Source organism: Danio rerio, chromosome 5 (assembly GCF_049306965.1).
Source record: "Danio rerio strain Tuebingen ecotype United States chromosome 5, GRCz12tu, whole genome shotgun sequence".
In the NCBI taxonomy this organism is placed as follows: domain Eukaryota; kingdom Metazoa; phylum Chordata; class Actinopteri; order Cypriniformes; family Danionidae; genus Danio; species Danio rerio.
The window spans coordinates 56,305,987-56,333,410 of record NC_133180.1 but is presented as its reverse complement, the minus strand read 5'-3'; the positions used below and the strand labels follow the sequence as shown (position 1 = coordinate 56,333,410).

The 27,424-nt window shown below is 34.3% G+C and overlaps 1 protein-coding gene across 6 annotated transcripts; it reads left to right on the top strand.

Moving 5' to 3' along the window:
• The first annotated feature begins 1,759 nt into the window (after window positions 1-1,759).
• Window positions 1,760-27,036, top strand: lnpep (leucyl/cystinyl aminopeptidase). 6 transcript variants are annotated; one of them, XM_021476010.3, is made up of 18 exons: window positions 1,760-1,971; window positions 5,539-6,361; window positions 6,498-6,636; window positions 7,109-7,243; window positions 7,329-7,449; window positions 7,615-7,766; window positions 8,328-8,441; window positions 10,082-10,213; window positions 13,117-13,248; window positions 13,382-13,533; window positions 16,355-16,443; window positions 16,529-16,712; window positions 18,143-18,299; window positions 18,393-18,577; window positions 19,958-20,119; window positions 20,207-20,347; window positions 24,246-24,327; window positions 24,417-27,036. In XM_021476010.3, exons 1-18 carry the CDS (start codon window positions 1,926-1,928, stop codon window positions 24,546-24,548), a joined length of 3,078 nt encoding a protein of 1,025 aa, XP_021331685.2. In that variant the 5' UTR covers window positions 1,760-1,925; the 3' UTR covers window positions 24,549-27,036. The 6 variants fall into 6 exon arrangements, 4 of the variants coding, with proteins under 4 accessions (XP_021331685.2, NP_955915.1, XP_068077198.2 ...); NM_199621.1 differs by having other exon boundaries at window positions 1,928-1,971; window positions 16,352-16,443; window positions 24,417-25,893; XM_068221097.2 differs by lacking the exon at window positions 1,760-1,971 and adding an exon at window positions 2,605-2,919.
• Window positions 27,037-27,424: the final 388 nt, after the last annotated feature.

The following is a 27,424-nucleotide window of genomic DNA, read 5'->3' as shown; positions in this document are numbered from 1 at the left end:
CTGCCAGTCCCAAGCTCAGCTGTGAAATCCTACGTTGATGACTGGGTGAGACGCGTCAGCAGATCCATGGCACACAGTATTTAGCCGTTCATGAAGGCTCGTATGTATTTGTTTCCATGATCCACAGGGTTTGTTGCATGTGTTTCCCCGCGATTCTGTCAGGGCCAATACAGCAAAGTTGTGTGTGCTGCAAGCATTTTTGTCGGGAGAGCAGTACGAGAATTGGAGAATGGTGGACTTTTGTCTTTTATCAGGAGTTCGTTCACATTTAATACCGTACTGCTGTGTTCACCTAAATCCTCCTGATTACCAGCAGGTTAAAATAGACATGGCAGGGACCTGCTTCACTGAGTCTGCATTTAGACCAGGGGATTGAGGGAAAAGTCCTCATTAAGTGTTTATATGAACACGATTATCTTTATAATGATATAAATTGTGATTATGTGTGTATGAAATTACAAATGTAGCAGGGCATTAAATTACTGTTTATTTATTTGCATTTTAACTTGTGAACCGACTGACAGTTGCTCGCTCCCCTCCTTCTCCCCTGCTCTGCTGACTATGCTTACTCCTGCCCTTTGCTCGGGGAGCTCCAGCAAAGAGCATAGAATCACCAAGAGGCGACACTCTAGTGCAATATGGGAAACAGCCGCTAGATGTTGCAGCGGCCATTTTGGAATGAAAACTCCAATAGATCAACAGCACATTAGAAGTCTATAAAATAAACTATTAAAAGTGTTAATAATTGTGATAGGAAGTGTTGTATTGTCGTCTTTCAGGTTGTAGCTCCTCTTTATTGCACTTTTTAAATAAATAAATAAAAAACAAAGTAGCTGCTTGCAATCGCAGCAATAAGATCCAATGGACAGCCGATTACTTTCACTCTAAAATGGTGGAATCCGGGACTGTTGCTGGCCGCTAATGTTGCAATGGAACGTTCTATTGAGTGTCGCCTCTTGGTAATTCTAAGCTCTTTGGCTCCACGCCCACTATGATGCATCTTTTTTTTTTTTAATTCTGAGGTGGACCTGAACCGAAAGTGGGGGTGTCATGACCCTTTAAGTAATATTGCCATTTTCTGAGATTTCATTAGATGTAAGCCGCAATAATCAAAATAAAAAGAAGTAAACAGAAATATCAGTCTATGTGTAACAAATCTATTTATGAGTTTCACTTCTTTAATTGAAATACTGAAATTACAACTACAATTATTACAACTTTTTGATAACATTGTAATTCATTGAGATGCACCTGTAAATTGATGAGAACTTTATTATATACTTTACATTATACAACTTGATATTATATTTTGACCGTTTCTTGTTAAAGTAACGCTCCACTTATGTTGTATAATCTACTGCAGTACTAGTGTACAAACATTTTTCACCTTGTCACATTAGGCAAGCCTTCATCTTGTCACCAAAGATCACTGTTACTTGTGTTGGAAATTCCTAGCTCTCCATTGAAACAGGAGCTGGAACATGTTACAATGTTGTTGGCAGTTTGAAAGCAACTTTATTATGTAAAGACAACTAGTTAACAAATTAATCTATTGTTTTTCCAGAATGCAGAGTGCTCGCTGTAGAAGAAAATAAATGAATTGACCAAGCAGAAAGACATTGTTAAAATAAGTGCAAATAGCCGCTGTTGCCATTTTCACTTAGTGCAAATAGCCACTGCCCAACTGAAAACTTTTTTCACAGAATCTATTTCTCCACAGTATTCTGCTGTTCTAAGAACACAATGGCCCGACTATTTTATATCAGTTCCACTGGTGCCCAAATGTGCTGCACACTGCAGGCTCTTAAAAAAACAGCCTATTGTAGTGTTTTCTGAGTCAAATTGTTTGCATGTGATTGTCCAAATTGCTAAACAGAGACGCTATTACAGTTTTCCCTGTCGAGAATGGCAGTCTGTCTCAGCCCATGGAATCTGCAAATCATTTAAATCAACAGGAATATGGGGCTATTGGTATGAATTCAATTTTATTTTATTTGCAAATTAATTTTTAAAGGAATTTTAGGTTCTGTATCATGTTTAATACTTTTAGAGGAATTAACCATTGAACATTTCATTCAAAAATATTTTCCATATAATTGTTATTGTGTATGTGAAACTGTTATTAGTCAGGGCCAAATATGCTAATTAGCCTGTCATTTCTTAAGAACTACGTCGGTATAGTGGCGTCTTAAAGGGATAGTTCTCACAAAAAGAAAATCGAGTGTGTTGCTGTGTCGCTGGTGCTTTATTTTACACTCCAGTTAGATCTGTAAATACTTTGCATTGGTTATGATAATAATTACAATAAGTATATACCTCCAACCAACCTCGAAAGTTAAACTTACCAAGTTGCCTATATACTTTCTTAAGTTCTCTACCTGACTTCGTAAGCATAGAACATAAGTGAATTTTAGGCAGGATAACAATAACCATAATTAAATTCTGGGGCTTTGTTCAGTACATCCACGCATGTATTTCAAGTCTAAACGCAAAATTTGGGGTGACAAGCGTGACATCTGTTTTATAAAGAAAACCATGCTAGTTTGGAACATGTCCATTTTGAGGTGAACTGTCCCTTTAAACGTTTCAGCTAAAGGGGAAGTTAAATTCTTGTCGCTTTTTTGACAACACCGAATGCCATTTCCAGCTTGTGTCTGTTGTTATATCGATAAATAAATGTGCAGCGATGACTCAATAAACCGCTGATCGATCTATTTGATGCGGTGAAATGTTAGGGCTGTAGATCAAGCTAACGATGCTAAGCTAACACCAGTTGATCTGATGTGTCCCTACGTTGGGTGAATGTGTGACTCTTCACCTTTCCTGGGATTAAACATCTGCAATTTCAGCTGATACGGGATTTGTTTTTATACTCCATACTTGCATTTCAAAATTTAAGGATGGAGACGTTTGAAAGCGGTAAGGTTCCAGCTAATATGGACTGTTTATCTGTGTACGCCAGGTCGTGCACTGCAAAAAGTTGCCAGCTAACATGCTACATCTGGCCGCAGAATGCTTTTTATGTAACGATATTATGCAAGCAAATGTTATAAAGCATTGCTTTTGGATTTTGCTAAGTTGTTTGTATCATGGCCCTGGTTCTGTGCCAATGATTACTTTAGCTATGGAGCTGTTTTGGGTAAGTAATCATAGATAACGTATATACAAAGTTTCAACTTACTGATGTGAATAACGTTTAAGTAGCCACGAGAGCTTCTTGAAGTTCATATGGTGCTTTAACGGACAGGACATCTGAATAGATTAAAACAGTCTAGTGTTTTATAAGTAGGAGGGAATACCAGTAAATTAAATCAATGGCTTGTTTGTTGTGGTTACTGTTATTCATGTGATGTCTGCATTCACACTCAGCACTCACATATGACTTTATATGCCCTTAAAGTAAATACATCAGTCAGTCTACTTGCATCAATCTTAAGTTTCCAAAAAGCCCCAAGGTTCATGTTTGCACAAAATCTTGCAATAATGTCTCCAAGATGACATTTGGTGCTTTGTGTCTTTATGGTCTTGCCTAAATTTGACAGATGGTCAGCTGGCAGTCACTTTGGTAACTGTCTTTTGCTATGTTCTATTTAGTTAACATAAAAAGAGTTTAATCTAACAGCCCCTGAATTTATCTGTCTGTCAGCAGTAGAGAAAAAAAGTCTTCCGTTACTTGCTTTTGTTGGCTTCCTGAATGAAAGTTGTCTCTATTCAGTATGTATGAACGTTGGAAAGAATACAAATGCTTAAACCAGTTACCTAAAAGAGCAGCAGTACAGTGTACAACAGACCCCAATTTAACCTCAGGTCAGAAGGTATAGCACATCAGTGCTTTCAAGAGCTAATTTGATAAGTGTTTACTCAAGTGCCTTGATTTAAGTAAATTTAGTTTTATTCTCTTGTGAACAAGCAAATAAAAGAGGAACTCTTGTGGTATTTTTATTTTCCGCCAAGGTATTGAGAAATCTTTAGAAATACAGTTAAAAAAAAAAAAAAGCTTACATTCAGGCCATACAATTTCAATCTAGCTTTAGCTGGAACTGGTTTTCTTGGTGTTTTATAAAATACAAGTCAACGGCTATAATAACGTAGAGTCAGATTATATATTATTGAGGTCTGAATTAAATGTGACAGTATTGTAAATTGAGTTTGAGACAGATTGTACTGCTTCATAAGACCTTGATGTACTGCCATAAGTCATGGATATTAATTTGTTTTGTCTATATGGTTTTGATCACAAAGTGTCAACATTAAGTTGCATTTTCTTTATCACCAAGGACCACAATTGTAGCAACAAAAAAAATCTTAATTTATTTTCTACAAAATAATAACAATAATAATAATCACGTTCATCTTAGATGGCTAAAGGGTGAGTAAATTAACAGCAACGTTTTTATAATCTGAGCAAACTATCTCTTTATGGAAACACATTGCTGGCAGCATTGAATATGTTTTATGAAATATGTTATATTGTATGGCAACTTGTGGTCTTAGCTAGAAGGATTTACTGGAACAATCATAACATGTATATGCATGAAAAGTGATTTGCCTTTTATGCTTAGTTTCACTTTCATTTGTTTTCTGCTTTTTACTCTCTGACAAAAACAACTTGTGGCTTCCTACAAAAACACTCAACTTTGCAGATACAGTGGGTGAAATAAGTATTAAACACTTCATGATTTTTCCTGGTATATATATTTCTAAAGGAACTGCTTACATGAAATAAACATATATATATATATATATATATATATATATATATATATATATATATATATATATATATATATATATATATATATTTGTATATTTTATCCATAAATGAGTATAATAACAATGTAACAATACAAGGAGAAAGTACTGAACTACTCAAATTTATTAAATACGTATAAAAAACTTTTTTTAACTTTTTTAATCGGCTTCTTACAGTATGTTGAGAATGAAGTCGCATACATTTTTTCCCATACTTTAAGAGTCAAGTCTTGAGTGCTCTGTGGGTTTAGTACTTATTTTCTATCTAATTCAAGTCAGATGATTGGCTGGGCCTTTATATAGCAGGTTATTTTATTTTCTGAAAACAATTGAGAGTTTTATTGGCTGCATTTTGGATCGTTGTCTTGCTGAAATATCCACACTGATTTATTAGTCATCATCCTGGTAATGCAGAATATGCTAATATTCATTTACACTGACAAAAGTTAAGTTTTCATTTTTAACTGCTGGCAGATTTCAGCTGCTGTCTGGGCATTCCATGCTTCTTTACACCTCCCTTTTCTCATGCGTTTAATAATGTGTCCCTCTGTCATTTTCGTTTTATTAACTTAAGTTCCAAAGTTTTCATTGTATGCATGGATTACTTCAACTGTTACTATCATCTGGCGAAAACTTCAAAAATTTAGAAACATGCTTTCTAAGAACGATCCTGAAGTGTTCAATACTTCTTTTTTTACCCACTGTTACTTGTCTTTATCTTGTCAACATGAAGCCACTTTCAAAAACCATCGGTTTGTAACCACTTGTCTTTTATGTAACCTACAGAAAGAGCTCCACTGCCCAGGAACATGATCGAGAACAGCATGTTTGAGGAAGAGCCAGATGTAGTGGATTTGGCAAAAGAGTCCCCATCCTATCACATCGACTCAGATGATGTAACCTATGAACCCCGCAGTTCACGACTGTTGGTACGAGGGCTTGGAGAAAATGACATGGATGAAGACGAGGAAGATTATGAATCCTCTGCCCGTCTTCTTGGCATGTCCTTTATGAACCGCAGCTCCAGTCAGCGCAGTGCTGCTTCTTCCTACACCCGCCAGCAACCTTCCAACTCATGTTCACCGCTCTCAACCAAGACTACAGCGGTAGGCGTTCTCATCCTGGTGCTGGTGGTCTCAATGTTCATGGTCATCTACTTTGTACCAAGCTGCACTTTCACCAAGAAGGGCTGTCAGAAGAGCAACTCAAGCATGAGCAGCATCTATCCGATTTCCACAAGCGGAGAACTTTTCCCATGGACTGACCTGAGGTTACCAGTCAGCGTGCATCCTGTGCATTATAATATTTCACTTCATCCTGACCTAAACTCAATGACTTTTCAAGGCAATGTGTCCATTGTAGTTCTAGTCGTGCACGAGACGAAAAATATTGTTCTACACAGTTCGGATATGAACATAATCAAGGTCACTTTTGACGATAAAGAGTACCGCTTCCTGGAGTACAAACCATGGCAGCAGATCGCCATCAAGTTTCCAGAAGATCTTAAGAAGGGGCAATATGTCTTGAAATTTTCCTACAAAGCAAACCTCTCCAACAGCTACGATGGCTTTTACAACAGCTCCTATGTCGACACAGCTGGTACAAAGAGGTATTTGCTGCCTGGCCAAAAAATGACAATTCAGAAAAATATTTAGCTTTTTTGTGCTGATTAATAATTACTTCTGCTTTGTTAAATATTTATGCTTCTGAGACACTTTCTCTAACTCAAAATGTCTTTCTTCTAGAGTTTTGGCCGCTACTCAATTTGAGCCTCTGGCAGCCCGCAAAGCTTTCCCTTGTTTCGATGAGCCAGCCTTTAAATCAACTTTTGTAGTTAAAATGACCAGAGAAGCCAAATATATCAGCCTTTCAAACATGCCCAAGGTGCTTATAAGTAAATGTGTATTCATTCATTTCTTGATCCGTTTATTTATTTAAAGGGTAATATATATATATATATATATATATATATATATATATATATATATATATATATATATATATATATATATAATTGCTAATTTGATAATGGTTGTAAACTGCATTTGTGCATTTTAACCTTCTTTTCAGCCATCTATTTTTGAAGACTATTTAAAAATTATAATTACAAATACATCTTTAATAATATTTTAAAGACTTTTATTTTTATTTTTTTAAATTTTATTACTTTTATTTATTTTTTAATTTTTTACATACATAAACTACATATTCATTTTTAATATAAAAATTACATGAAAAAAAACATGTTTTCACAGTTCTTTCACTTTTTAGCTTAGTTTTAGGTATATAGTCTTCCAAATTCTCATTTTTAGAATAGACATGTTTTATAATTGTTTTGGTTATTATTTTTCTTTAGATCAAAACCACAGATTTGAATGAAAATGGCCTTCAGGAAGATGAGTTTGAGAGTAGTGTAAAAATGAGCACTTACCTGGTTGCGTTTATCGTAGCTGAATTCAGCAGTCACAGTAAAAACGTCTCTAAAACTACGGTATGTATTTCTCTCAAAATAATTTTCTTGTTTTGAAAAATATGGAAGCGTGATGGTATAGTTTATCTTTTCAAATGTTGTGCAGGTGTCGGTGTATGCTGTTCCAGACAAAAAGGACCAAGTGCATTATGCTTTGGAGACAGCTTGTAAACTGTTGAAGTTCTACAATACGTTCTTTGAGATAGAATACCCTTTAAGCAAACTAGGTAAAACGCCTTTTCTTATGTAGACTTTTCAAACAGGGATTATTAGGTTTCTAGAATAGCCAGATGAGCATGCATGCTAATGTCATTTGTACAAATAAGCAATTTAAAAGTCTTGACATGGCGGAGATTTCTTTCTTTTTCTTTTTTTCTTTTTTAAATCAATAGATTTAGTGGCCATTCCTGACTTCCTCGCTGGAGCCATGGAAAACTGGGGGCTAATCACATTCCGCGAGACAACTTTGCTAGTAGGCAACCAATCCTCTCGCTTTGACAAGCAACTAGTGACCTCAGTCATTGCTCATGAACTTGCCCACCAGGTAATTTGCTTTATTAAAAAAAAATATTCTCATGACAGGATACTAAAAGTCACATTTAGTACATGATTTTAAAAGGTCAAATTAAGTCTACCTATAAAAAAACCCCGCATTTTTAACATGTGGGAAGTATTGCTTTTAAAGGGTTAGTTCACCAAAATTGAACATTTACTTTTTATTACTGGTTTCAAACCTTTAAGATTTTTTTTATTCAGTTGAATACTTAAGAAGATTATCTTGAAGAAAGCTGAAAACCTTTAACCATTGACTCCCATAGTAGAAAAGAAATACGATGGACGTCAATGGTTCTAGGTTTCCAGAATAAAGAAAGTTAATCAGATCTAAAACAAGTAAAAGTTTAGTAAATGATGACAGAAGTAAAATAATTTTGGTGAGCTATTTCTTTAACAGCTAGTTTTATTGAAGTTTATTAAAGTATTGTTGTTTAATGTGCACATTTTACAGGTTTTTCTTTCAGAAAAAAGTTTGGCATTCACCCCAAATGATTGTGCTTGTCAGCCATTTTGTGTTTATTTTGTCATATAGTATATTTTTCCATTTCAGTGGTTTGGAAATCTGGTTACTATGAGATGGTGGAATGATCTTTGGCTGAATGAAGGATTTGCAACCTACATGCAGTACATGTCCATTGAAAATGTCTTCCCAGATCTTGACATTGTAAGTTTACATCTAAAGCCCTGTTCACACTGTGAGATTTCAGCCACGATTTGGTCATTTGAGAAAAATTTGGGAAATTCTAAAAGATTCCTAAAATTGTAGGCTAAAAGCTGTGATCATTGATCGTTGTTTTGACATTTTCACAGACAAGCGCTTAATGCTGTTGCGATCAGATTTTTCCTCCGATTAAGTTCTGGCAGTGTCAAAAGATTTCAGACACTTTCCTGCAGTGGGACAACAGCTTCAATGAGCGTTAGTCCAAGAACCAATAGGAGCACAGAATCCTCAATCGCAATCCTCGCGACAATTCAAATGACCACAGGGAAATGTCAAAACAGTTTTTTTCTTCCTGGTTTTATTGTTGAGGCACACTGCAAAATTGCCGCTACAGATAGATTACGTCTGCGATGAGCAATCATTTTATAACATAGCATAGTGAAAGTGTCACAGATTGTTGATGTCAAACTCCAGGGGAATCATGTATCAATGCTGCGTATGCACAAAAACTTTGCATACACTAGATTTCGCGCTTCCATTTTAAATTTACTAGCGATGAAATTAACGTGAGAATGTGCGTTGGTCCGCGCCAACTTCATGTCTGGTGTACGTTTATTTCTTGTGTGTGTTTATTTCGATTGGAGATTCCTAGAGGCAATTATGTTATATGCACACTACAAAGTGCACCAAGGCACTTGAAAAACAATAATTTATAAGTGATAAAATGGGTAAATTGACACTTTTTTTTTACCAGTTATGTGATTTAAAACATAAAAATATATGCAAATGTATACAACCCTTAGTTTATGGCAATGGCCTTATTAGAGGACATTGTCAATGGTCGAATCTGTAGGAAAAATAAACATTAAAGCGCAATTTCCAGCGATTGCCGGTTTTCCTAATGTAATTGGAGTGATTGACTGCACGCACATTGCTATAAAGACCATCTGAAGACGAATTTGCATACATAAATCGGAAACCTTGCCAAAGAAATAAAATGCCAGTGGCACTGCCTTGATAAGAGCAGAGGGATGCTGCTATACTTTCACCAACAAAGTGTTCCTCTAATACATCTATATATAATACATATATATATAATACATATATATATATATATATATATATATATATATATATATATATATATATATATATATATATATATATATATATATAAATAATACATATATATATAGTCACTTTTTATTTTATTACACTTTTTCTATTTTATTTTTCTTTTACTTTAAAAAAAAAAAAAACATTCTAGTATAAATCCAATTGAATTTCAGATGAGATATATACAGGTTTTACAGAGTTTTTGTTTAGCAAGTTTCTAACATGCAACTAGTTTTAACATAGTTTTAAAGAAATTTGTTGATCTGTGACACTGCAATATCTACAATTCTTCTATTTTTTTAGTTCTTTTTATTTTCTGAATACAGTTAATTTTAGGAGATTTACACGTGTTGTTCAATCTGTTTATTTACTTTAACATGTTTCTGAATTAAATTATCAAACTTTTTTCTAAGGCAACAGAATCTAAACTTTATTTGACCTATTACAAAATCCAGTATTTCTTAGCTTTATAAAGACGACCTGTTGGAATGCATGTTATTGAAAATGCCTATATTTGTGTTTTTCAGGACATTGAATTCTTAAATGTGCGTTTTAAAGCTCTGGCCAAAGATGCGCTGAACTCGTCCCATCCAGTGTCTACTTTTGTGAGCACACCAGAGCAGGTGGAAGAGATGTTTGACTCTGTTTCTTATGAGAAGGTATGTCATAAATTATCTTGTTGTGAAGTGACTTCAGTTAACCCTTCTTCTTAACAGTGTCTCGGTGTCATCGTTTGTCATTGACGGTTTTCATGCCATTGATAGCCACATGACCATTGCGATTAACTTGGTGGGCAAAAAAATTAAATAAATTACAGTGGATCGTAACGACAGCTACACTGGAATCTCCTTAGAAACGCAGTGCTCATGTTTTCATCTATGTAAAGTTATGAATATTTTGATCACTTATCAACAATACAAGGCAAGGCAGTGGCACAGTAGGTAGTGCTGTCTCCTCACAGCAAGAAGGTTGCTGGGTCGCTGGTTTCTCTGTGGAGTTTGCATGTTCTCCCTGCCTTCGCGTGGGTTTCCTCCGGGTGCTCCGGTTTTCCCCCCACTGTCCAAAGACATGCGGTACAGGTAAATTGGGTAGGCTAAATTGTCCGTAGTGTATAAGTGTGTGCGTGAATGTGTGTGTGGATGTTTCCCAGAGATGGGTTGCGGCTGGAAGGGCATCCGCTACATAAAAACTTGCTGGATAAATTGGTGGTTCATTCTGCTGTGGCGACCCCAGATTAATAAAGGGACTAAGCCGACAAGAAAATGAATGAATGAATGATCAACAAAACAAAACAGAGATATGATCACAAACTGTAAAATATGGGCACTTCCGAATCATATACTCAACCAGCAACCATTTAAAACCCTCATGTCCCTATCACAGCTCCAATTCAACTCTAATAGACCCTTTTCACATTTCCAGGTTTCTCAGTAGCAGAAGTCGTCATAGTTGGGAAAACTTGGAGCGCAGTAAATGGGACAATACAACAAAGAATTTTTTTACAATCTTATTTGCTCAAATAATAAAAGAAAAACTCCACAATGGGGTTATAAAGACTTTCAGAAAAAGAAAAATGTTTGAGACTGACACTGCAAGAAGAGAAAATAACATCATATTTACTGTTCCTTCTCATAGACACTACATTAGAAGTGCCTCACATAAGTGGTAATTTGTTTTTTGTCGTTTGAAGCAAAGATTAAATACTATATGCATATATACTTTACATATAAACATTCTTACGTTTTTATTTAAATCTAAATATTAAAAACTGTCTAGTATTTAAGATGCTGATGACTGTTAAACACTTTATAACAGGCTTGTGAAAAGGGTCCATCCTCAGCAATTTAGTTATTGGAGGTGGCGTTATGCTGTCTGTTTTTAAATTTGGTAGTTTACTTCACTTAGATTTATATTTACTGGTAATCTATTCATTCACTTCTACTGTTTTTACTTAGACTTCAATTTATACTTTGAAAATGGTAAAGTGGTAAAAAGAAAATTTAACAATTCTTTTTTTTAACTCAAGACATGATAAGAATGTTTACACAAGATGCCTTATTGGACACACGAGACTCACTCATGAATATTTGCAGAACAAGAAGTTCCCTGAACATGTCAGTGTTGCAACACAAACCATATGCTTTTAAAGAACCCTATTTTTAATGCTATATGGAGAGACTTTAATGAGAATCCTTCAAAAATACCACAATTTCTATCAAAAGTTAACCTTAAAATGTTTTTTGATCGTATGTATTATTATTATTTATGTATATTTTCTTATGTATTTTATGTTGCTGTTAATGTCTTTTTATTGTTATAAGTTTTTTTTTTAACATAGAAAAGAGATGTTGTAAATTTGATTTAGTTTTGGCATAAAATAGCCAGTGAAGCTGATACAGCAATAAATTCAAATATCTCTCTCTCTCAGGCACAACCAAACAAAAAAGTAATGGCAAAAGCAAGCAAAGAGAAACTTTGAACAGAATGTGAATTGGGGGTGCTCCTTACGGAGGTAGACCAGAGAAAAACAGGGTTATTTGCAAGTTTGTCCTTCGGAATTAATAACAAAAGAAAAAAAACTGAGTGGGAGATTTAGCTGACGCGGTTAACGCAGTAGGGTCTAAATATTGCACTGTTAGTGAATTTAAAAAGAAATGGTCTGATGTAAAGGTGTAAAATTTTGTTGTGTCTATTTAGGCTAAGTGCAAATAGCATACCTTGTTGGACTAAGCTAGTTGAGTGATTCCCACACTTTACCATTTGATTGACAGAGACAACATAACTAAAGAGGGTGACAAACAGCAGCGTGAGTGGCGTACCTCGTAAAGTGCATGGCAACATGTTTTAACACGTTCGATCATAAAACCGGTTTGAATCCAGCGTCTGATGAACTCATTCGTCTTTCCCCCACCGCATATCAGATTTTGCCTACTCTTCATCACGAAGAAGACAAGTAGGAATCATTAATAAGTGTGTGTATTATGTTAAGCGCATTTGAGCGTCACATATTATTTGCACATTTATTGAATTGAAATGTTTGATTCACGTATGCAAATTCATCTTCAGATGCCGCCTTTTATAGCAATGTGCGTGCAGTCAATCGATCTGCTTAGATTGGGAAAACCGGCGATCGCTGCAAATTGCACTTTAATGTTTGGCTTGTCAACTTCATGGTATAGAAACCTTATATACCTGCTAGACATGCGGATGATCCCGTCCCATACAGCTGCCATTGCACGGCTTGTAGCGTGAAATTCAACCTAATTGCCTCTAGGAGTCGGCAATGGAAATAAAACAAAAACACACAAGAAAAGCACGTACGGCAGGCATTTAGTTGGTGTACACCAACGCACATTCTCACATTCATTTCATCGTTAGTAAATCAAAACTTGAGTGGGAAATCTGGCGTACACAGTTTTTTTTGCATATGCAGCGTTGATACATGAGGCCCCAGGAGATTATGTTTTGCCCGCCAGGGGGGCATTCTTATGAAAACTACCAATTGATGGTATAGCTATTCTCAGAAGCTGAACCTGTTTTTTGTTCTGCCTTTTCTTTCAAGGGAGCCTCAATACTGCTGATGCTCAACGCAACCCTCAGAGATGGCGAGTTTCATAAAGGAGTGATTGAGTACTTACAAAACTATAATCTGTCAAACACAGAAAGCAAAGACTTATGGAACAGTCTCTCCCAGGTTAGACATTTTCTAAACGGCACATTTCAATGTTTTCATAATAAACTGTTATTCTCAGTGTCATGTGTTTTACATAATGATAGATGAGCTGTGTTGTTAATTTATTAGCACACACTGACCATGTTCTCCATAGGTGAGCAAACAAAGTTTAAATGTCTCTGAGATGATGAACACCTGGACTGTTCATAAGGGCTTTCCTCTGGTCACAGTCAAGAGAAACGGCCCTCAAGTGACATTGTCGCAAGAACACTTCCTTTTGAATGCCGAAAACGGCACAGACGACAGGTAGGGAAAGGACTTTTACTGCTACTGTGAGCAATTCTCTAATAAATTAGGGCAAGATTAGATCTGTCCGCTTTGGCAGTGCTCTGTGTTCTAATTTAAGCTGCTGCGTTTTCTGGTCAATAAGTTGCAACTGACAATCAATAAGTCAAAATTGAATTGTGAAAAAAGAAACACACCAGTCATAAGTTTGGAGTAAGTAAGATTGTTTTTTAATGTTTTGGAATAAGTTTATTCTGCTAAAAATTATTTAATAGAAAATTTATTTAATAGAAAATACAGCAAAAACGGTGAAATGTTATTGCAATATGAAATAACTGTTATTTTATTACATGTACAGTAGTTTAAAATGTCGTTGATTCTGGTGGTCTAATGCTGAATTTTAAGCATGATTAATCTTTAGTTTCACTTAATCCTTCACATATTTTAGTATGATGATAAGCTCAGAAACTGATACAGTTCCTTTCAAAAGTAGCCAAATATTGATTTACCAAAAAAAATATATATACTAAAAATGGATTTACTTTTACTTTTGAACAATTTATTGTGATGAAAACAAGTAAATACATCTATAATGTAAAAAAAATGTAAGAATATTTTAAACTTTTTTTTTTTCTGGAAAGTAAATTGTAACAATTTTTTTTCACAAAACTATTAGTGATTTATACCAATAATAACGGATCATAACAGCAAATCATCATAAAATTATTTTTTTAAGGATCATGTGAAACTAAAGAGTAGTTATGATAAAAAATAAAGCTTTGAATTACAGAAATACTTTACATTTGCAGCCTTGGTAAGCAGGTTTGCCTTCTTTTAAAACATTTAAACAATCTTTCTGATTCCTAACTTTTTACTTGTCACAGGCATTAGTGTAAAATGTAAACAGAAATACTGGTAACTTTAAGACAATAATTTAAACACACTATACTGTTTGTTAAATACTTGCAAATAAACAAAGCATTTGCTACGGTATTAAAAACAGTAGGAATCAATTTATTTAAAGTAAATACAGCGCTATACAAATAAACTCGAGACACATAGCTCTCTCCTCATAGCATGACTTGACTGTAAAGACTGTACCTATTTGGAATATACATTTCAGCATTATGTTTTAGAATAAAGAAGTAGCTTGTATTGTGGAAAATGTCCAGTCTATGGTATTGTGGTTAAAGCAATGTTTCCTGATTCATTCAATGCTGTTTAGAGCAGGAAGATTCGATCGTCTGTGGGTGAAATTATACATCCCAAAAGAAAAGTCTCAGTTTTCATAATCCCTTTCTATCCTAGCCTGCCTTTTCCTATTAACAGTGAATGAAACTTAACGTTAATGGCATGTATTGTGATTATCTACCTTTTTATGATGAATTTGAATGAAATTTTAAGTCACTTTGGATTAAAACATCTGCTCAATGATTAAATGTGAAATGTAAATTGTGCAGTTTTATTTTAAAGCCTAATGTTGTAGATGTTTTTTAGAGCTTTTGTATATGGTTGTTTATAAACATAAAGGTTTTGCAGAGATGAGTTGCAGCTGGAAGGGTATCCGCTGAGTAAAACATATGATGGATAGGTTGGCGGTTCATTCCGCTGTGGCGACATTTTCAAAAAGAAAATGAATGAATGAATGAATAAACCTTAAAGTTGATAAGTTAATTGGTTATTGAATAATTTATTTATTAAGATGTTAAATTATTCAGCAAACGATACTTGAGTGGATTGTTCACCCAAAAATTAAAAATGCCATATGTCATTATTCTGTTGAACATAAAAGAAGATATTTTAAAGACAGCTAGAAAAATGTGACTATTGACTTCCATCGTATTGGTTTTCCTACTATGAAAGTCAATGGTTAGACATTTTGAGCTTTCTTCAACAAGGGAAAGAAACTCATAAAGGTTTAGAACCACTTGAGGGTGAGTACATTTTCAAGTTTGGTGAGCTATCCCTTGAAATGAAGTTTTCACAAACTACTAAGCAGAACAGATTTTTCCATGAGTAAAAATAAGAAATTATTAACTTTCTTAGCTTCAAATTAGGGCTACACGATATGGGAAAAATCGGAGATTGCAACATTTTGTTTTTCGGCGATATATATTGCGATATGAACACAATTTTACCAGGTCATTCATTTAGTTTGATTGAATTTGTAAGGGTGCGAACATGTATTAAAAATAATAAACAAATTGCGAGCAAAAAATAACTACAATGGAGCAACGAAAAATGTTAAAGACACAGTGCTATATGGTTTTTGTTTGTGTGCGAGTCAAAAAGATTTCATGTACAAACTGTGAAATAAGACTGATAATCTTTATTTTATTAATCCAGTAAAATTATTCTTCATTGAAGTTTCAAATGTACTTTTTGTCCCCAAATGCGTTAAACTCTCTTAAAATGCCTTTAAAACACACGCAAATGATAAATTTACTCTAAATTTATGTTACTCTAAAGGAATGTTTAGCAAAGAATCCACAAATCAAGTATTCTCAATTGTTGTGCTGATTAACTAAAATCCCAACTCAGCAGTGCATGTCCTGCTCCTGCGACTATTGTTGGACACACACACACATTGCAATATTGATGCTGAAACGATGTATTGTGCAGGCCTTCTTCAAATCTGTGTGTATAGTGAGCATTGAGAATCTTTCCAAAAACAAATGCAAATGTTACCCCCCCCCCCCCCACCCAACTAATGAGATTTTTTTATTTTTATTGATAGTCTTTTTTGTTTAAAGGCAGACATTTCAATAAACAAAGTCAAAATGTTGATCTATTGAAGGAAAAAAAGAACTAAAATGAATAATATGTTTGTTGCCCATAGCAGCTTGTGGCATATTCCACTGACGTATGTGAATGACAGCTGTAGTGTGCTCCGTTCCTGCAAGCAAGTCTTTCATCTCAAGGACAAAGAAGGTGACAATGTGCTGACACAGACGAAACATTCCAACCACCGCAAATATGCAGCGTAATGTTGTTTGTTGTTTCAAATCTTTTCTAGCCACGTTACAGCTTCCAGGTCAGGTGAAATGGTTAAAGTTTAACTTTAGGAGTGATGGCTTCTACATAGTGCATTATGATGAGCAGGGATGGAGCGACTTGATTAGTGCTTTGAAGGTGGACGTGAATGTCCTCCCCTCTGAAGACAAGGCAGCTCTCATCAATAACATCTTCGCTCTCTCCAGGTACATCTTCTTTTAAAGAAATGTTGAAGAAAGGTTATTGCATGAGTTTTTTTAAGAGCTGATGATACAGAATTGCAATTACTTTTTGTGGTTTAGCTTTGAGATGAAACTTTGACATCTTTTTCTTTAAAAATTTTTATTTATTTATTAAGTTACCGTTGTTTCTGATTTCCACTAGCTCCAGCTTTTCAAATTGGTCGTGTAGCAACTTTCGACGTGTAGTAATTGGCCACTTATACATACAAAATGTAATTATTAAAAACAAAATGTGAATATGTGTTCATCTCCTTCAAAATTATTGACAAAGTTCTGTTCATTATTATAAAATCATTTTTGAATTCTTTATTGCGTCTTTTTTACCGAAAAGTGTTTAAAAAAATTAGTAAATAAAATTAATTCTCATCTGTAGCTCATTGTTTGATTGGACTGCATCACATCTATTTTAAAAGCCACAAATGCTCTAGGCATAGAAAAACACACCGTATTCAACTAATCAAGGTGTTCAAGAGCTAAACTCTGTAGAGCTGTGGCCCACCAGGAATTGAGTTTGAGACCATTGGTTTTGAAGGCATAGATCAACCTAAAATTAAATATACTCACTATTTACAAGTGGTTCCAACCCTTTTTAAGTTTCTTTATTCTGTTGAACACAGAAAAACAATTAATATAAAATAGTATGTTCAACAGTAGAAACTCAAATAGATTAGGAACCATTTGAGGGAGGGAGAATGACGACAGAACATGACTTTGTCATTTTGGTGTGAACTATCCCTCAAATTATAACTGTAATTTCTATATATAGATATGGTAAGCATGTTCTGGACTGCTCTACACTGAAAATGAATTATTACTCTTGTTATACACTGAAAAAATAAATCCATACATTTACAGGAATTTAACTGTTAAAAAATGTTAGGAACGTAAAAGAAATTTCAACATTTTCAGACATCGATGTTTTGAAGTTCTAATATCTACACAACTTAACTTTGTCACACAGACAAAATCACAACCATAAGCCAGTGTGGATGAGAAAGTCTTGATAAACCAAAGCTCATCACAAAAAAACTTTCTCAAAAGCAGAGAACAAGCATAATAATATAAAGAACACTCTGTGTCATGCACACAACTGTTAAACACACATCATTGTAACACACGTAAAGTTAAAGTAATGCAATATACATTATTTATCAACATAAAATAACTTTAAATAACTTAAAACTCTAATGTGCCCAATTCAAGAGAAAAAAGTTAAAAGAAACATTGTATTGTCAACACAAAAGCATAAAAAGTCATGCAGGGAGTTCTAGGAAGGGTGAATTTATAATTATTTACTGTTTATTTTAAGGAAACTTGCTGTTAAACAAGTTTTTACAATAGCCTTTTTACAGTGTATGTTAGGAATGCTAAATTGTTTCCTCTTTCCTCCACAGATTGGGCAAAGTGTCCTTCAGGCAGGTCTTAAACCTCATGGACTACATCAGAAATGAGACCGAGACTGCCCCTCTGACTGAAGCTCTCTCTCAGCTTGGTCAGATCTACCGGTTGCTGGACAAAAGATCAGATCTGAATTTGGCTTCTAGTATGACAGTACGAAAACAAAAGTTAACTGTTGTAGTCCAATCTGTTATCTTACGACAATGCATTTAGTGCTAAAACCTTTTTAAAATGTGTTCTTTAAAGACTTACATCGAGAGCCATTTTGGGAGTTTGATGGAGAGTCAGTCGTGGGAAGTGGAAACTTCTGTGTCCAAGATGACGCTTCGCTCTGCCTTGCTGGAGACGGCATGTGCTCTCAATAGACCAAACTGCACAACACAGGCCAGACGTCTGTTTGATCAGTGGCTGGCTTCAAACAAGACTTTGCAGTAAGTGTTTGAAAAGTGAACTTTGACTCAATTATGCGTACAGTGCATAGGCCCTACTGGAATTGTTCCACTTCTTCTTCTTCTTCTTCTTCTTCTTCTTCTTCTTCTTCTTCTTCTTCTTCTTCTTCTTCTTCTTCTTCTTCTTCTTCTTCTTCTTCTTCTTCTTCTTCTTCTTCTTCTTCTTCTTCTTCTTCTTCTTCTTCTTCTTCTTCTTCTTCTTCTTCTTCTTCTTCTTCTTCTTCTTCTTCTTCTTCTTCTTCTTCTTCTTCTTCTTCTTCTTCTTCTTCTTCTTCTTCTTCTTCTTCTTCTTCTTCTTCTTCTTCTTCTTCTTCTTCTTCTTCTTCTTCTTCTTCTTCTTCTTCTTCTTCTTCTTCTTCTTCTTCTTCTTCTTCTTCTTCTTCTTCTTCTCCTCTCCTCCTCCCTAAACTATACATTTTTATAGAATAATCTTTTAATTACATATTTGAATCTTATTTAATAATTTTTTTATTTGATTTGATTTCAAAACTATGCAATTTTATCCTGACCTCTATCAGGGTGAAGCATTTGGGTTTAAATTTATTATTAGCTATATTGTTTTTATTATTATTATTATTGCTTTATTTGCTTTATTGTTTTTTTTTTTTTTTTTGTTTGTTTGTTTGTTGTAAATATGGTACCGTCAAGTCAAGAAACACATTGTTTGTGGATTTATTGAACTTTGCTTATATAATTGATACTCATCTTACAATGACAATAACTAATTATTTGATTAAATTCTGTACAAACTGTGTAGATTTTTCTTTAATTCTTTTGTTATATCTGAATTCTTAAGTAATTAATTTTGTCTGTGTTTGTACAGAACAGGATTAAGCACTAAAATAGGAAATGAAACTGAATTTAGCTGCAGTATGTATGTTGCCATAAAGCCAATAGCTACATTTTCATCCACCTATTTTTTTGTGCATTTTGGTTATGTGCATAAAAAACTGGTTGATGGAAACGCCAAGGTGCGCATACATTTTTAAAATAACTGAGTAGGATAACCTTTTTATTCGATAAGAAAAAATGCACATAAACTACAATAGAAACACTTTTACCATAGAAATTCCAGTATGCGCGTTAAAAAGTCAAGTGATATTGATATAAGAGATCATGTGATGGGGAAAATGTGTGTGAATGGATAAACTAGCAGGCTGAGCACACTGTAAAACATCAAAACGTTGTTTTGGTCATTCTAAAATGCCTTAACCATGTCAGTATTAGTGTTATTATATTATAAATGCATAAACGCATAAAGTTAATTTGCATTTTTGAATGGAAACAGCTATTGAATCCTCATTGCAATATTTCTTGAAAACAGAGGATCATCTTATAATATGGCTTATTTTTCTTTTTAAGGATTCCCAGCGATCTGATGAGAACAGTCTTCAAAGTTGCTGCCAAAACAGATGAAGGATGGAGTAAGCTTCTAGGCTCTTATAAACACTCCATCTATGACACAGAGAAGCGCAAGATGTTGGAAGCTTTGGCAAGCACTCAGGATGTACGGAAAATCATTTGGTAAGCCTGGATGATCTGCTCTGTTGAATGGAAAATTCTTTCTGTCAGCACACTCGATACCAAGTTTATTTTGGCTTTCTGTCTTAGGGTCCTGCAGAAAAGTCTTGATGGGAGTGAGATTCAAAATCAAGAATTTCCTTTGGTGATCCACACAGTTTGCAGGGACTTTGCTGGCTACCTCTATGCTTGGGATTTTATGAAGGAGAACTGGGAAAAAATCACCCAGAAGTGAGTAGGAATTTTTCACACAATGTAAAAAAGTTGATTATCAGTTTTCGTATTTGTGTTTTCAATATATTTACAGTTGTGAATTGCATTATTGGACCTTGATCTCTGCTGTCGACTTTTGATGTTGGAAATTCAACTTTACATTTTAACAAATTGACTTTTATGGACATTTTAGTAGTTTGAAATCATATAATGTATAAGAAAAAAATTATAAAGAAGTATGAAATTGTACTGGTGGTTTTTTACATGTTTTTGTAGCGTAATATACAACACCAACCCAGACAATATATCACTTTAAACTATTAAAAATTTTCATAAAAGTCACTTTTTCCCGCTTTTCAAGGTTAAAAAGTTGTTGGAATAAAGATCAAGTGCCCATAATGCAGTTCAAAAGCATCAATAAATGGGGAAAAATAAAAACATGAACACTGTTAATTTATGGATGTTGTTTACAGTGGCAGTTTAGGACTCAAGAGAACTTTGAGTTACTGAAGTATTTTGTTTTAAATAAAGTGTAATGACCCCACCCCCATCACACACACTTTCACTTCATGTCTACCTCAATATTTAAAAAAATAATGCCACCTTAATGAACAGGGAAATCTGTGAGTAGTAGGGAATGATAGGGAAACGTAAATGATAGGGTCATCATATTATCATATCACAGTAATCTGTCCGAAAACGGTGCATGTTTTCATTCAAAGTTGATTTATCTGCAAAACAGGAATACCATATAATGTCTTTGAGAATAAAGCACAGTTTTCATTCAATGAGTGTAAGAGAACAAAATTGTCACTTCCTGATAATCTGGTGCCAAATGAGACCAATCTTTAGGAGTACAATAATATTGTTTGCAATATATGACTTTAATTTGACTTTAGGGCGACATGTTGGCTCAGTGGCTAGCACTGTCGCTCACAGTAAGAACATCGCTGGTTTAAGTCCCAGCTGGACCACTTTAAGTTTGCATGTTGTCCCTGTGTTCGCGTGGGTTTTATCCGGGTGCTCCAGTTTCCCCCGCAGTCCAAAGATATGCGCTACAGATGGGTTAAATAAGCTAAATTGGCTGTAGTGTATATGTGAGAGTGTTTATTTGTTTCCTAGTCCTAAATTGCAGCTAGGAGGGCATCCGCTGTGTAAAACATATGCTGTAGAAGTTGGCAGTTCATTTCGCTGTTGCAACTTCTGATAAATAAAGGGCCAGTATAATGAACAAATTAATATGACTTTTTAGAATGACCAAAATGCCTGTTTCACATGCCTATTTTTGTTATACCATGATCTGTTAAAACAAAATCACATGATTTTCATAAAATATTTTTATGTATCATAAAAGTTATTATTGATAGTTTTTTACAAGCATTTTCAAAATTTCTAAGCATATAATCATTTCCTTTATGCATTTTTTATATGATGTTACAAAATGAACAAAAATAGGTGGGTAGAAACAGCTAATGGCAGACATACTGAATCTGACTAAAGATCTGAGGTAAAACATGTTGAAATGTCTTTTAGATTTGTAAATATTGTTTTCTGTTAGAATATGCACACTTTTGTTAAAAAAATGCACACTTGTGTTGCCATTCATCATCTGTTTGCATTGCTTAGCAATGTATAGCAAACAATGTGAAGAGGTGTACGAGGCATTGTGCAGCATAGATCCCCATGTGTGAGAGCCCCATGCTCTGCATTCAAATGCACAGTAAGCACTCATGTATACCGATGATAATTAGAGCCAATCACAATCACATCTGTTGAGACACAATGTTTAATCAACAGTGTTCAAGAATCAACCCAGCAGTAATTTCACAGTAATGATATTTTCACTGTATTTTGACCAATTGATGCAGCTTTAGTGAGCATAGACATTAAATAAAATGAAGTCAAGTCACCTTTATTCTATAGCACTTAATAAAATGTAGATCATGTCAAAGCTACTTTACATGAATGATGAAAAGTCATACAAATATTTCAGTTTGTGGGACATATTTGGCATATCAGGCAGGTAGCAGAGTAATGGTAGAAAGCAAGTGTAAGTAAACTTAAATAAATGTTTCCTTACCTTAACAAACAGATTGTTTTATGGTATTTATATGAATGTTTAATTGATTTGTATAGTGCGCTCTGCACTCTAATGTAATTATATTTTTTAGAATATAATTAATACATATTAAACCTCTTTAACAAATAAATGTACTTGCTGGATGACTGATTTTTGTTGGCTTGCACTGAGTCACAGTTCTAAAGTTAAATTCCAAACGGTTTCTTTTATTTTCAAGATCTGAGGTGAACTATCTGCTGCTGCTTTCATTAAGACAATAAATGTCACGTAAAATAGCATTAAACTCACATTATTAGTATTTAACATGAAATAAAGCTCATGTGGTGTATTTTAGAGGAAATTGTCATTTAACCTGTTGTTTAACTGTGAGAAATAGAAGCCGTTTCTAAAGTACAAGTTTCACTTGTTGTTTAGGTTAGGTATAATATATATATATATATATATATATATATATATATATATATATATATATATATATATATATATATATATATATATATATATATATATATATATATATATATATATATATTCCTTCTATCGTGCCGTTGTTTTTAGTTAGGACAATGTTTAGGCTTTATAATCATCAGGGCAGGTTCAAATTTAACTAATTTAAATTTTGGTGAGTAAAAATGTGTTTTGAACAAGGAGTGCAATACCTAGTTCAACCACTGGGTGTCAAACTTACACAATGCACATTGTGAGTAGAGCTGCATGATTCTGGCTAAAATGAGAATCGCAATTTTTTTATTTTCTCACGATTCTGTAGATGTAAAATAAAGGTTAATATGATTGGGCTATTATTATTGTTATTCTCAAACATGTGGTAAGACAGCAGAAGGCTTTGTGTAGCTGTACTTTTGTTTAAAATGCACAATTTTGTGTAGACTTGGAATGGTGGACTTGAACAGACTTTAGATTTGTCCTGGTCATTAATGCTGATCATAATTCTGATGTTGAATTATTTTGTTTGAGACCTATGCTTACAATCTGTCATTTTCTGCTTAAAATCTGTCACTGACGTGATTTTTGTGAATACAGAAGACTGCGTGCATATTTGCATTTCGGTGGGTACTTTTTCGTGCTGGAATCAGTCAGCTTCATCTTGCAACACTGTGTGTGCACTTTCAGTTTAATTTTCACTGCTAAGAGCGGTTCACTTCCTGCGCGGCTCCCAAACGATCACTCTGTCCTACAAACTGAATGTTATTTACAACCTGTGATTCACAGCATATGCAGGTTCTGTTCGCTAAAGTCGACTTCATTAGTTCATGCAGAGGCCTATGGCTCCCGCCCTCTCTGTGATAACAGCTGACGGTCAGCAGTTCACGTCACGTGTGATTTTGCGGTCGCAAATACATTACATGAAGACAGAAATTACATTTTTGAGGTGAATTATATCCTATAAATACAGCATGTGACTCTTTCAACACCATTGCTAAACAACGTATGTAAAACAATGTGAAGACTTGTGCGGACACCATTGCTTCTCTCCCGAACTTGAAAATATGATTGACAGAATTGAAGAAATCGTCTAGGGAAGGGGTGTCAAACTCAATTCCTGGAAGGCCGAAACCCTGCAAAGTTTAGTTCCAACCCTGCTCCAACACACTTATCTGTAGGTTTCAAACAAGCCTAAAGGACTCAATTAGTTTGATCAGGTGTGTTTAATTAGGGTTGGAACTAAACTGTGTAGAGCTGCGGCACTTTTGGAACTGAGTTTGACACCTGTGGTCTAGGGGGTCGAATCGAGATTACGATCTTTTTACGATTAATTGTGCTGCTCTAATTGTGAGTATGAATGGACTTTTTCTTGTTTTTGTTTTTTCATATTAGGTTTCCTATTGGATCCTTTGCCATTCAGAGCATCATCACATCTACAACAAGTCAGTTTTCTACGAAAACACATCTCGCAGAGGTCAGTTCATAGTCGAAATATCATCATTATGTGAGTATGCAATGTTTTAGCATATTTGTTCAACATTATTGCTGTTTTTATTCATTCAGGTCCAGAACTTCTTCAGCTCCTTAGGAGCAAAGGGCTCTCAGATGAGGATTGTGCAGGAAGCCATTGAGACCATCAAGCATAACATGCGTTGGATGGAGAAGAACTTGAACACGCTCCAGAGCTGGTTGTAGTGCGAGTGAGAGGTCCCATGCCTCTTACTCCCTCAGGTGAAAAGATTTCAGGGTCAACAACCAGAGCTAGAAATGTACAAACGTTAGGTTTAGCTTGAGACAGACGGGCAGGGTTACTTGGATGTAAAGGGCCATTAAAAAAAAAAACATTTATTTTCAGGGCAACTCTTAGGGAATTATCCTGAGCTGTGAACTAGCCAGAAGCTTGCCAATTATCTGCCTGATAGCATTTAGCCTAACTTCTGTAAATGAACAAGTTTGGATATTATTTGCGATGTGTTTTCTTTTTTTTTCTTTAAGTTCTGAGATAAATGAAACCATTAAGTCAGCATAATATGATTTCCTGTATGATAACCTTAGCGCTTGTTGATGCGTTGTCTTTGCGGTTCACTTGAGGCAGTCCGGCTCAGTTATGAGTTTGGCTCAGGCCTCAAGCACTATTTGCACTATTCTAAGGTTCAGCTTGCTCAGGGCACATCTGCTTGTTGTTGAAATTACATGTTGAATTTAAACTCTTGATGTTAGTGGCTAAAAAACCAAAACCTCCCATCAGCATCAGCATGTTGGACAGTTTCGCCAAAATGAAGAACTGCTGTATTCTTCAGTACAACATTAAATGCATTTTAGATTAAACTTTAATGATAATTCATAAAATGAAAGTCAGCAGCTTCCGGCACTTAAGTGTAAGAAAAAATAATATTATATGTCTCTCCACAATTATGCCTCTTGTACACTGTCGTGTTGTCATTTGGGAGATACCTGTGTCAGGATTTGTCCAGAGTCAAGATGTTATATTGAGGTCCTGTTAATTGAACATGTGGGTTAAAGGTAATATTATTGTAAATAATGTTCACTTTCTTGCAAGGACAGGACAGATCCTTTCAATTCGTAAGACCTCAATGCTTTGTCAGGAGTCATGGGTGTTCATTTTGTTTTGATGGAATGCGTTTTTTCTTTTCTTTTTTTTTTTTTTTGACTTGTGTTTTGAATCACTAGTCAGCTGAAAAACCTTTTAAAAAGTAATTTACTCTTGAAAGGCTTAAAGGGTGACATTTTCTTTTTATTTGGTGAACTATCCTTTTAAATATCCCTATAACATGCATTGGCTATATTCAGTTGCTGAAAGCTGAAGTCATGTCACAAGAAAAGTGTCACCACAAGTATGTGGAGGTGAATTTAATCATGTTAAGGCTCTGTAATGCTTGTATGCAGGACTGTGTACATGTTCTTGCCTTACAAATCTTCAATACTTTGGTCTTTTGCACAAGATTTGTTTTTAAATTTAGTGTGTATATTATCTATTGTTTTTGCTGGTTTGCAAATTGGTTAAAAAAAAAAAAAAAAAAGCCTTCTAATATGTGGATTTTATTTTGTGTTTTGCTATGCACATGCTGATGGACCTTCACTATTTAATATTTTGTTGTTTTATATATATATATATATATATATATATATATATATATATATATATATATATATATATATATATATATATATATATATATATATAAACAAGCAAAATGGCAAAGATATAGTAAGATAAAGTTTAAAGTCTATTGTTTTATTGTTTGTGCATAATTGACACGAAAAAATATGTTTGAGATCTTTAGTTAATGGTAGTCTAATATTGTTACATTGTAGAACATGTGTACAAGATAGAAAGGGTCTCTAGAGTCACATCACTGATGGAGAGTTGTTACTTGTTTTTGTTTTGTTCATCATTTGTTATCGCTGGTTGCTACTGATAATGACACAAGGATTGCAGTGTATGATTTTTAAATTTCTTTTACAATTTCACTTTTTTTTTTGCTATTCAGGAATTGTTTTTAAAGATTGCTTTTAGTTTGTCCAAAAATAGGGTCAAAACAATATCATCATGCATGTGTAAAGATGCGTTTTTATTCACCTTGTTGTAAAGTCAAAATACAGTCCACAAATACGCACAAGATGCTTTGCTTTAATCTATAAAAATGGAGTATTTATCCTAAAGCGACACTGAGTGTGAATATTTGTGCATTTTTATGCATCCATTTTTGATATTATTTTAGTTTGGTTAAAAAGATGTTTAAATCTGTAAAGTGTGAGAATCTGTTTTTATTTGAAAAATTAATACACTTCCGGTGTGTTTGTTTTTGTTTTGTTTTTTATAGCTCAGCAGGTCAACCTCATAAAACACCAGATATGATTGGTACATTGTAATACAGCTGGTACATTGTAAATATTTTGTATGTAACAGTTGTTGTTTTGCTCATAAGCTTTATTCATGCATATATGATAGAATTGAATGACAAGCATTTAAAGGAAGGACAACGGCAGCATTGTTACACTGTAATGGACACTTTTGTCAGGTTTAAACGTTACAGTCATCAATGAATGTATTTGTGTTTTTTTTTTTTCTATAGATCTGTTCAAACACAAGCGTTAGGATTGTAATTCCCTTGTATCTGTATTCAACTGACTAATTAAAGAACAAAGTGTTAAAAATAAATGTCGAATTATTTCCTGTTATTATTCAGATGTCCTCCTATAAACCTGTGGATTTATGTGTCCCTCATGAGGCATTGTTTGTGTTACTGGCTGCCGTTCAAAAAAATAAGTACTTCTTTATTGTTATTAATTTTTTTTTTTCTGAAATGTTTTCTTTCGCCTCTAATAGACTGATTTATAAAAAATGCTGGTTATTTCTGGCAAAACTCTTGTTGTTTGTTTTCTTTTTAACCCTGACAGCTAGTTTAACAGGAAAAATATTGCTTGCTTATAAAATGTTACTTTAAAAGTTTTTTATGCCTGTGGAAAAATTGGAAGTGTTTATTTGAACAGATTGTGTGTGGAAGTGTCTTGATTATTTTATGTTGTTAATCAGCTTTGCATTGGGT

What these genes read in the sequence shown, in the direction of transcription:
- lnpep (XM_021476010.3), top strand. Translation starts at nt 1,926, where the DNA reads ATGGAATCTGCAAATCATTTAAATCAACAGGAATATGGGGCTATTG. An exon ending in CTCATGAACTTGCCCACCAG is followed by an intron (nt 7,767 to 8,327) that starts GTAATTTGCTTT and finishes TTTCCATTTCAG; the next exon opens with TGGTTTGGAAATCTGGTTAC. An exon ending in TATGGAACAGTCTCTCCCAG is followed by an intron (nt 13,249 to 13,381) that starts GTTAGACATTTT and finishes TGTTCTCCATAG; the next exon opens with GTGAGCAAACAAAGTTTAAA.